General features: G+C 42.3%; 1 protein-coding gene across 4 annotated transcripts in view; it reads right to left on the reverse strand.

The window, feature by feature from the left end:
* Positions 1–11,320, reverse strand: part of LOC122542505 (leucine-rich repeat-containing protein 49) — a 271,158-nt gene that overhangs the window by 204,496 nt on the left and 55,342 nt on the right. For all 4 annotated transcript variants that reach the window (XM_043680302.1, XM_043680301.1, XM_043680305.1 and 1 more), the window contains one exon: positions 3,793–3,880. In XM_043680302.1, the coding sequence (XP_043536237.1) occupies positions 3,793–3,880 (88 nt within the window). Of the gene's footprint in view, positions 1–3,792; positions 3,881–11,320 lie in introns of those variants that run through there.

Here is an 11,320-nt window from a genome sequence, read left to right on the forward strand (position 1 = left end):
ACATGGAGGTCCTGGGCCTCCTTCACCGCCGCTCCCTCACCACCAGACGCCTGGAGGAAGAACGCCTCATCTTCCGCCTCGGAACACTTCAACCCCAGGGCATCAATGTGGACTTCAACAGCTTCCTCATTTCCCCTTCCCCCACCTCATTCTAGTTTCAAACTTCCAGCCCGCACTGTCCCCTTAACCTGTCCGGACTTGTCCGACCTGCCTAGCTCCACCCCCACCCTCCTCTAGCTTATCTCTCCACGCTTCAGGCTCTCTGCCTTTATTCCTGATGAAGGGCTTTTGCCCGAAACGTCGATTTTGCTGCTCGTCGGATGCTGCCTGAATTGCTGTGCTCTTCCAGCACCACTGATCCAGAATCTGGTTTCCAGCATCTGCAGTCATTGTTTTTACCCTCTATCACTTGTTAAGAAGTAATGTTACGAAAGACATTGAGAGGCTATGCAGAATCTGAACTCAAGAACTGGCAGTGGAAATCTCATCAGCGATATGGGAGGATATTTAGGAGCACGTTTGGAAGATTTTGATTTGTAACAGGATCAACTGAAGATACTCCACAGGAGTTATTTGGCACTGAAATTCAAGACAGGAGTGTCCCCAGTGTGCCCCAAATGTGAAAGGGATGTTGGCACTCTTACCTATTGCTTGTGGTCATGCACAAGCTTCACAGGTATTGGGATGCCATAATGAGCGTTTTGGAAGAAGTTTTAGGAACTAAGGTTAAGTTGGATCCGGTGTCCCTCCTTTTGGGTCTTCCAAATCTCCCCTTTTTGGACGTGCATGGAAAGAAATTGCTTAATATTCTTTCATTTTGTCAGAGGAAGAAAATTCTAATGAGCTGGGTGTCAGAGAATCCCCCAGGACCTTCAGGCTGGCATAGTTTAGTTATGGAGCACATCCCCCTGGACTTCCTTACAAGTATGGTGAACCAGAAAATGGAACTGTTTCACAGAACATGGCGGCCCTTTCTGAATTATATTGAAAGAGACTTGTTGGCTATATTGATCAGGGCCTTTGTGTAGTCATGAGTGCTATGTCTGGCGGTCTGGGAGGAAGAATCCTGAATAAATACGGGTTTGCTTACTAATGCTCCCAGTGGTGGGGTGCTTCGGTGGGATTGCGATGTGTCTAGTAACTTAATTGAATATAATTTGTTACCTTTATGTTTTTTTTTTCCTTTAGTCATTTATTGAATTGTAGTTTCTGTAAGTTTTTTTTTCTCTCTCATTTCAGTGATTCGTGGGGTAGGAGTTTGTTTCCTGTTATTGTCATTATATTATAAAGTTGTCACACTAATTTGTAATGATTTTGTAATTTTGTAAAAAACCTAAACTCTTTTTCTCAATAAAAATATTTACAATAAAAAAAAATAAGAAGGAAGCATATGTCAGGTATGGACAATAGGGATTGAGTGAATCCCTGTGGGGTATACTTAAGAGGGAAATCAGGAGGACAAAAAGGGGACAAGAGATAGCTTTGACAAATAGGGTTAAGGAGAATCCAAAGGGATTCTATAAATATATTAAGGACAAAATGGTAACAAGGAAGAGAATAGGCAGCCTATAGGTGGAGCCCCAGGAGATGGGGGAAAGATACTAAACAAATATTTTGCATCAATGCCTACCGTGGAAGATAGCAAACGTGGGGAAATAAGTAGCGACATCTTGAAAAATTTCCATATTACAGAGGAGGTGGTGTTGGACATCTTAAAATGCATAAACGTGGATAAATCCCCAGGATCTGATCAGATGTACCCGAGAACTGTGTGGGAAGCTAGGGAAATGATTGCTGGGCCCCTTGCTGAGATATTTGTATCATCAATAGCCCCAGGTGAGATGATGGAAGACTGGAGATTGGATAACATGGTGCCACTATTGAAGAAAGTGGTAAAGAAGAGTCAGGGAATATAGGCTGGATAGCCTAACATTGGTGCAAATTGTTTGGGAGAATCCTGAGGGACAGGATTTACATGTATTTGGAAAGGTAAGGACTGATTAGGGATAGTCAACATGGCTTTGAGCATGGGAAATCATGTCTCACTAACTTGATTGAGTTATTTGAAGAAGTTATGGAGAGATTGATGAGGGCAGAGCTAAATGTGATCTATATGGACTTCAATAAGGCATGGTGGACTGGTTAGCAAGGTTAGATCACATGGAAGAGGAAGAACTAGCTATCTGGATACAGAACTGGCTCGAATGTAGAAGACAGAGGGTGGTGGTGGATGGTTGCTTTTCAGACTGGAGACCTGTGACTAGTGCTGTACCACAAGGATCGGCGCTGGGTCCACTCCTTTTCATCATTTATATAAATGATCTGGATGTGAACATAGGAAGTATGGTTAGTAAGTTTGCAGGTAACACCAAAATTGGAGGTGTAGTGGATAACAAAGAAGGTTACCTCAGAGTACAACAGGATCTTGATCAGATGGGTCAATGGGCTGAGGAGTGGCAGATGGAGTTTAATTTAGGTAAATGTGAGGTGCTGCATTTTGGAAAGACAAATCAGGGCAGCACTTGTGCAGGTTCATAGTTCCTTGAAAGTGGAGTCACAGGTAGATAGGATACTGAAGAAGGCGTTTGGTATGCTTGCCTTTATTGGTCAGTGCATTGAGTTTAGGAGTTGGGGGGGTCATGTTGCGTCTGTACAGAACATTGGTTTGGCCACTTTTGGAATACTACTTGCAATTCTGGTCTTTCTGCTACTGGAAGGAGGTTGTGAAACTTGAAAGGGTTCAGCATAGATTTAGAAGGATGTTGCCAGGGTTGGAGATTTTGAGCTATAGGGACAGGCTGAATAGGCTAGGGCTATTTTCCCTAGAGTGTTAGATGCGGGGGGAGATGACCTTATAGAGATTATAAAAGAGGTTTATGTTCAGTTAAGTAGACAAAGTCTTTTCCCCGGGGTGGGAGAGTTCAAACATAGAGGCCATAGGTTTAAGGTGAGAGGGAAAGAATTTAAAACGGACCTAAGGGGCAGCTTTTTCACCCAAAGGGTGCTGCATGTATTGAATGAGCTGCCAGAAGAAATGGTGGAGGCTGGTACAATTACAACATTTAAAAGGCAGCTGGATCAGTACATGAATAGGAAGGGTTTAGAGGAATATGGGCCGGGTGCTGGCAAATGGGACTTGATTTGTCGGGTTGGCCTGGACAAGTTGAACCAAAGGCTCTGTTTTGGTGCTGTATATCTCTATGACTCTCCTTAAAAATGTGAAAAATGCTGGAATACTACATGTCAGTGACTAAGAAAAGTTTTCTCATTTCAGGTGGTACAAAATATTCAAGGCTGATGAAGCCTCCTGATTGGATGTTAGTTAAAATCTTCCTTAAGTGCTGACTGCCCTGTTACAAAGTTGCAGCAAGTGTGGTCAGTGCTCAGTTGTACCCTCTCCTGTGCTCAGTGTGATTTGATTAGATTCCCTTCAGTGTGGAAACGGGCCCTTCAACCCAACCAGTCCACACCAGACCCATGGGCAATTTAGCATGGCAATTCACCTGACCTGTACATCTTTGGACTGTGTGTGTTGTGCCCTGTACCCTCCCTCATGCTCAGAATGGATTGTGCCTTCTACTTTCTCCCAAGCTGAATATGGGTTGCCCCCTGTACCTTCCCCCACACTTAGTGTGGGCTGCATTCTGTACCCTCTCTTAAGGCTTCACAAGCATGGTTTTCTGAATCACCACTATAAACATTTCACTAACGGGGAAGTGTCTACAATTACCCACAACCGAATCACATGATCTGAGGAACTAGTTACAACTAAATATTGCTGAAGTATCTTACCTGATTTATAAAGAAAGTTTTTGTCACCATCTATATTTAAGACCTTATTATGTGCAGGGAGTAGCTCCTTGTTTAATCTACAGTCAACCTGCAAAATAAAAAAAATGTATGTGGATTTGGATAAATGGAACACCAGCCCTGAATTCTGAATTTCTTTCACAGCTCTGATCAATGAATGAAATCAAAAATAGTTAGATGCTAGAATAAAATGAACAGATTTCTACAGTTTTGATGACAAGGACTAGCTGTGATTGAAGACCAACACATTTGTTCCAAAAAGATATGGAGCACTTCAATTCAGGTCAATATCACACAATTATAATCAAGATTGAAGGGTGTAAATTAAAATCTAAGATACACAGATGAGAAGAGTTAAATAAAACATTTCACTGTCACCCCATCACAATGAATGACCTCATCACAACTGCAGCAGCTGAGAAATGAAAATCTGGTGAATAATTACTTATTACATCTGAAGAATTTGTCTGTTAAGCAAGTTAATATAAAACAAACAGTGGAACAGAAGTCAAAAGTTTTTAAAAATTCATTCATGGGACGTTGGCACTGCTGGCTAAGCCAACATGTATTGCCCATCCGGGGCAGTTAAGAGTCAGCTACATTGCTGTGGGTCTGGAGTCGCATGTTGTCCAGACCAGGTAAGATGGCAGTTTCCTTCCTCCTAAAGGACATTTAAAAGACATTTAGATACGTACATGAGTAAGAAATGTTTGGAGCGATATGGGATATGGGCCAAGTGCACACAAGTGGAACTAGTCGCATAGTCTGGACTGAAGGATCTGCTTTCATGCTAGTGAATCAGACGGGCTTTCTGACAACCAAAAATTGATTCATAGTCATCATTAGACTCTTGATTCCAGGTTTTTATTGAATTCAAATTCCATCATCTGCCATGGCAGATCTGCAGCACAGTATCTGTATCTCTAGATTAATAGCTTAGTGATAATACCATTAGGCTATTGCCTTGCACATTTCCATGAAATGCTCATACTAGCATGTTCCCACAATGGGAAAAAGTGGGTCAAAAATGTCAGAGGTTCCTAGAAAATGAAAGGGATAGAGAGTAAAACAAAGTAGGAAAAGGGAGTATATGACAGATGTCAGATTCATAATAAAAGTGTGAATTGTGCTGAATATAAGGAGGCCAGACAGGAGGTGAAACTGGAGATAAGAGGAGCAAAATATGAGAAGAGACTGGCAGCAAACAGAAAGGAGTATATAAACGTTTTCTACAAGTATATAAATATTAAGAACATGGTGTTATGACAGGGGGTAAACTCTCCTGCTTCAGCAACACTGAAAAGATTTAGCCCATGCAGTAATCCGTGAAATTTCAAGAGGCCAAGAACTATTTAAAGATTAACAACTTCATTTCTTAAACTTTAACAGAGAATGGTTAACAATTTACAACTCCTACCTCTAACCTATCTTTTACCTTCCCTTCTAGAATACAAGTCCGATAAAACATCCAAATTAAGATTTATAAAACAAAACTTCTTATCTCAAAGCCAGGCAATTTTGGTTCTTCTCTGCATTCCTGTCTTCTTTTCTTCTTCTTGGGGAATTCTGCTTCACAGGTTATTGATCGATAAAGGTACCTTTAAGACAGTTATTCTCTGTACTGTTTGCAGATATTGTTGGTTTGGCAGTTCTCATCCCAACTGTCCAATTTTCCCCAGTTTTATACCCTCAAAGCATCGGATTGTGTCATTGGCTTTTAAGACTATCAGTATACTAAATTCAAACTTGATTGGAGTTTAGTTTCTTTTCAGGGTATAATTTAAACTGATTGGCCTAATTCAAATTTGTTTTTGTCTCCAGGCAACCAGCTACCCTAGCTACCCCAGTAGCTGGACCTTATGTTATATTTTGTCTTATTGAGAACACTTGGTGCTGTCACTGCTAGCTTTTAATTCTCTTACAGATACAGTACACCCATATCTTCATAACACCTCCCCACTTAAGAAAAATTAACCATCATAATGAAAAAATGGCTTCTATTTTTCTACATTTTAAACACATTAACTTAACATAGAAATGTACAGCACGGAAACAGACCCTTTGGTCCAATGCGTCCATGCCGACCAGTTATCCCAACCTACTCTAGTCTCTTTTGCCAGCACTTGGCCCATATTCCTCCAAACCTTCCCATTCACATACCCATCTAGCTGCGTTTTAAATATTGCAATTGTACCAGCCTCCACCACTTCCTCTGACAGCTCATTCCATTCACGTACCACCCTCTGAGGGAACAAGTTGCCCCTTAGGTCTCTTTCATATCTTTCCCCTCTCACACTAAACCTATGCCCTCTCATTCTGGACTCCCCCACCCCAAGGAAAAGACTTTGTCTATTTATCCTATCCATACCCCGCATGTTTTTATAAACCTTGATAAGGTCACCCCTCAGCCTCTGATGCTCCAGGAAAAACAGCCCCCGTTATTCAGCCTCTCCCTGTAGCTCAAATCCTCTAACCCTGGCAACCTCCTTGTAAATCTTTTCTGAACCCTTTCAAGTTTCACAACATCCTTCCGATAGGAAGGAGACCAGAATTTCACGCCATATTCCAACAGTGGCCTTACCAATGTCATGTTCAGTTGCAACATGACCTCTCAATGCCTATACTCAAAACTCTGACCAACAAAGGAAAGCATACCAAACGCTGCCTTCATTATCTTACCCACCTGCCACTCTACTTTCAAGGAGTTACGAATCTGCACTTCAAAGTCTCTTTGTTCAGCAACTCTCCCTCGGACCTTACCATTAAGTGTACAAGTCCTGCTAAAATTTGCTTTCCCAAAATGCAGCACCTCGCGTTTATCTAAATTAAACTCCATCAAATGGAATAGAATTGAAGGTTTTGAGGTGTTTTGAAACATGTGAGTCACACATACATGGAAGTGGTTACACATTGGAATCTAATCGAGAGGGTTCTGGGTGATTCATATAATCGCGACAGTGGGGAAACAAGCCCTTCAGCCCAATAAGACCACACTGACCCTCAGAAGAATAACCCATCCAGAGTCATTTCCCCACATTTACCCCTGACTAATGCACCTCATCTACACATCCCTGAACACTGTGGGCAATTTTAACAGGGTTTGGATTGGATGGTTAATATATAGAATAACAGATACCCAGGAGTGTGATACAGACTAGAATCTAATCAAAGGATTGAGGTGGCTAATGTACAGAGTCCCTTAAAAATGGAAGTCAGTTACAGATTGGAATTTTATCAAGGGGATTCGGGATGATTATGTGTAGAATAACAGATACCCAGGACTGAGCTGCAGACTGCAGTCAAATTGAGCGGGATTGGGTGATTTATAGACAGCAACGGGATACGAGAGGGAAGAAAGCAGAGGAGAAAGTACCCACCATGGACCAACTCAAAAATGAGCTGATCCAGACAGGATTCAACTGCTGTATGTGGAGGTTTCCAGGTGTTCTGAAAGATGGGAGAGAAACAGGCAGATACTCACACTTTCTATGATGTTGCAGTCAACTTGCTGAAGGACAGGGAATCGCTAATCAGAGACGCAGAGTTAAACTCAGTTTAAAAACTCTCTCCATCACACACACACCCACACATAGGAACTAAATATAATGTGGAGAAATATCCATGTGCAGCATAGATTTCCAAACTAACTCAATGACAGACGAAAATCCCCGTTCTCTGCCCAGTCCACTCTTCCAGACACAGGGAGGTTTTGTACCTGAGGGAGGGAAGGTTTCTGACTGGATATTATTACACTGCAACATGTAGGTACTGAGTGTAACAGTTTGCTACATACCATCATGCCATCTACTTTGCTGTCAGTGTTTTTTGAATTGTATTTAAATCATTGGCAGGTGGAACAGCATATACTGGAACGTGATTTGCAGGGGGAATAGAAAAAGCACAATGTTTGTGTTTAAAATGGTGAGAAATTCTGAAACGGTATTGTCCAGGGGGGTTTGGCTGATCTTGTACATAAACATCTGAAAGTTAACATGGTGGTAGAGCCAGCAGATAGGAGGGCAAGTGATACATTGACTGTTCTTGCCAGGAGGTTTTGCTAGGAATAAGAGTTTAACACGACAGGGATTGAGTTACAGACTGGAATCTAATCAAGGGGTTCAGGGTGTTTTATATACAGAATAACAGATCCCCAGGAGTGAGTTACACATTGGAATCTAATCGGGTGGTTTCCGAGTGTTTCATATCATCCATCAGTGGGTAACAAGTCCTTCAGCCCAACAAGACCACACTGACCCTCAGAAGAATACCCATCCAGACCCATTCCCCACATTTACCCCTGACTAATGCACCTCACCTACATATCCCTGAACACTATGGGCAATTTTAACAGGGTTTGGATTGGATGCTTAATATACAGAGCTGAAAATGTGTTGCTCAAAAAGCACAGCACGTCAGGCAGCATCCAAGGAGCAGGAGAATCGACGTTTCGGGCATAAGCCCTTCTTCAGGAATCATGAGCCCTTCTTCCTGACCTGCTGCGCTTTTCCAGCAACACATTTTCAGCTCTGATCTCCAGCATCTGCAGTCCTCACTTTCTCCTGTTAATATACAGACCAACAGATACCCAGGAGTGCGAGTTTGGAATCTAATCAAAGGATTGAGGTGGCTAATGTACAGAGTTCCTTAAAAATGGAAGTCAGTTACAGATTGGAATTTTATCAAGGGCATTCGGGACGATTATGTGTAGAATAACAGATACCCCGGAGTGAGTTACAGCCTGGAATCTAATCGAGGGTTTCAGGGTGGTTTATATACAGAATAACAGGTAGCCCGCGTGAGTTAAAGTCTGGAATCTAATCTAGGGGTTCAGTGTGGTTTATGCACAAAATAACAGATGGCCCGGAGTGAGTTACAGCCTTGAATCTAATTGAGGGGTTCAGGGTGGTTTATATGCAGAATAACAGATACCCCAGAGTGAGTTACAGCCTGGAATCTAATCGAGGGGTTCAGTATGGCTTATGTACAAAATAATAGATAGCCTGGAGTGAGTTTAAGCCTGGAATCCAATCAAGGGGTTCAGTGTGGTTTATATACAAAACAACATATACCCCAAAGTGAGTTACAGACTGGCATCTAATCGAGTGGTTCAGGGTGGTTTATATACAGAATAACAGATACCCCGGAGTGAGTTACAGCCTGGAATCTAATCGCGGGGTTCTGGGTGGTTTATATACAGAATAACAGATAGCCCGTCGTGAGTTACAGCCTGAAATCTAATTGAAGGGTTCAGGATGGTTTATATACAGAATAACAGATACCCCAGAGTGTGTTACAGCCTGGAATCTAATCAAGGGTTATGTGAAGCTTTTTATGTGGAATAGCTTGAAACTAGGAGGGAGTCACAAAGTGGTTTCAAATCTTAATTCACATAAATGTAATGCAGTCACAAACTACACGACTTTACTGACTCCCCACGGTCCTAGATTGAAGACTATCCTCCTCTGTTTTCCCCTTTCACTGAAGATATTTATATACCTTTTATAATGTACTGCCATTCTGATTACAGTGCTGCCTATCTCTCACTGTCTCATTTATCCTGTTGAAAGACACTGAAACCAACAGACACACAAAGTTCCAGAAAGAGCTTTGTTTAATTGCAGGTGCATTATTTTCTTTTATTTGTAGACAACACACAATTTGAACTCACAGAAGGTCAGTGTGGGATTTGAGAAACCCTTGAAATTGGGATAAGGCCTAGCCAGGCGGGTTTCTGATCCAACGCTGCAAATCTACAATTCAGTGGCTGAGCTATTTCAGGTTTTGTATATTATGTTTCTCTCATATATTAGGAAAGTAAGTCAGACTTTACTGGAATGTCACATTATCTCTCTGCATTCACTGTTCACAGGTTCTGGGATTTGCATTTTAATCACCTTCTCCATTTTCTATCTCTGCTAGCATCAATGAATGGAATTGGCTTTTAACACATTGCCCCCTCTCCCTTGCTGAAAGTATTCCTGACACAAATCAGTCAGGCAGACATCTTAGATTTGTCCACAGCCACCATTTTAAATCAGCACAGCGATGACATTGAGTTTATAAATAAGGAAAAGCAAGAGAGACTGGCAACATCAATACAGTTTGAAAATATTTAACATTGAACTCGCACACAGAATCACACACGAACAGACAAAAACAGACACAGAATCAAACACACAGAGATACAAACACCTTCAAAGAGCTGTCTCCATTTCCTATCTTGCAAGGGAATTCATGTTTTGACAATGCATTCATGCAAGACAGTAAACAGCTTTTGAGACTTTCCCCATTGCGACAGAAATTCAGCCCCATTCTGAAACTTGGAGAAATGTAACAGAACAGAAATGAACCAGCAGCTTTCTGTGTTCCTGCTCCCAATGTAACATTTGACCATTCAGTTTATCTTATCTTCAGTCTAACATCCAACAAGAATCACTTCACAGATCCAATAACAGATCCCCAGGAGTGAGCTACAGACTGGAATCTAATTGAGGGGTTTATGGTTTATATACAGAATAACAGATACCCATGAGTGAGTTACAGACTGGAATCTAATCGAGGGGTTTAGGGTTTATATACAGCATATCAGATACCCAGGATTGAGGGACAGACTGGAATCTAATTGAGGGGTTTAGGGTTTATATACAGCATATCAGATACCCAGGAGTGAGGGACAGACTGGAATCTAATTGAGGGGTTCAGGGTGGTTTACTTACAAAATGACAGGTAACAAGGAGTGAGTCACAAAATCGCGGAGTCATACAGTCATAGAGATGTACAGTACGGAAACAGATCCTTTGGTTCAACCCGTCCGTGCCGACCAGATATCCCAGCCTACTCCAGTTTCTTTTGCCAGCACTTGGCCCATATCCCTCCAACCTTCCCATTTTCTTTCTTGCATGCACACACATGTGGGCGACACAGTGGTTAGCACTGCTGCCTCATAGCGCCAGAGACCCGGGTTCAATTCCTGCCTCAGGCGACTGTGTGGAGTTTGCACATTCTCCCCGTGTCTGTGTGGGTTTCCTCCCACAGTCCAAAAAGGTGCAGGTTAGGTGAATTGGCCATGCTAAATTGCCCGTAGTGTTCTGCAAAGGGGTAAATGTAGGGGAATGGGTCTGGGTGGGCTGCGCTTCGGTGGGTCAGTGTGGACTTGTTGGACAGAAGGGCTTGTTTCCACACTGTAAGTAATCTAATCTAATCAAATAAGATTGCACGTGCAGTCTCTTTCTCTTACACACACACTCACTCTTTCTTGCAACCACACACACTCTCACACACATGCAGTCTCCTTCTCTCATGGAGGTAACACAATCGCCCTCTCTCCCATGCCCTCACACGCTCTCTCGCGTTCGCACGCGCACACTCTCACGTTCGCGCACCCTCTCTGTCTCTCTCTCTCTCTGTCTCTCTGTTTCACTGTCTCTCTCTCTCTCTGTCCCTGTATCTCTCTGCCTATCTCTCTGTCCCTCTGTCTTCCTCTCTTTCTGTCTCTCTCTGTCCCTGTATC

The sequence above is a fragment of the Chiloscyllium plagiosum genome, chromosome 40 (assembly GCF_004010195.1).
Source record: "Chiloscyllium plagiosum isolate BGI_BamShark_2017 chromosome 40, ASM401019v2, whole genome shotgun sequence".
Taxonomy (NCBI): Eukaryota; Metazoa; Chordata; class Chondrichthyes; order Orectolobiformes; family Hemiscylliidae; genus Chiloscyllium; species Chiloscyllium plagiosum.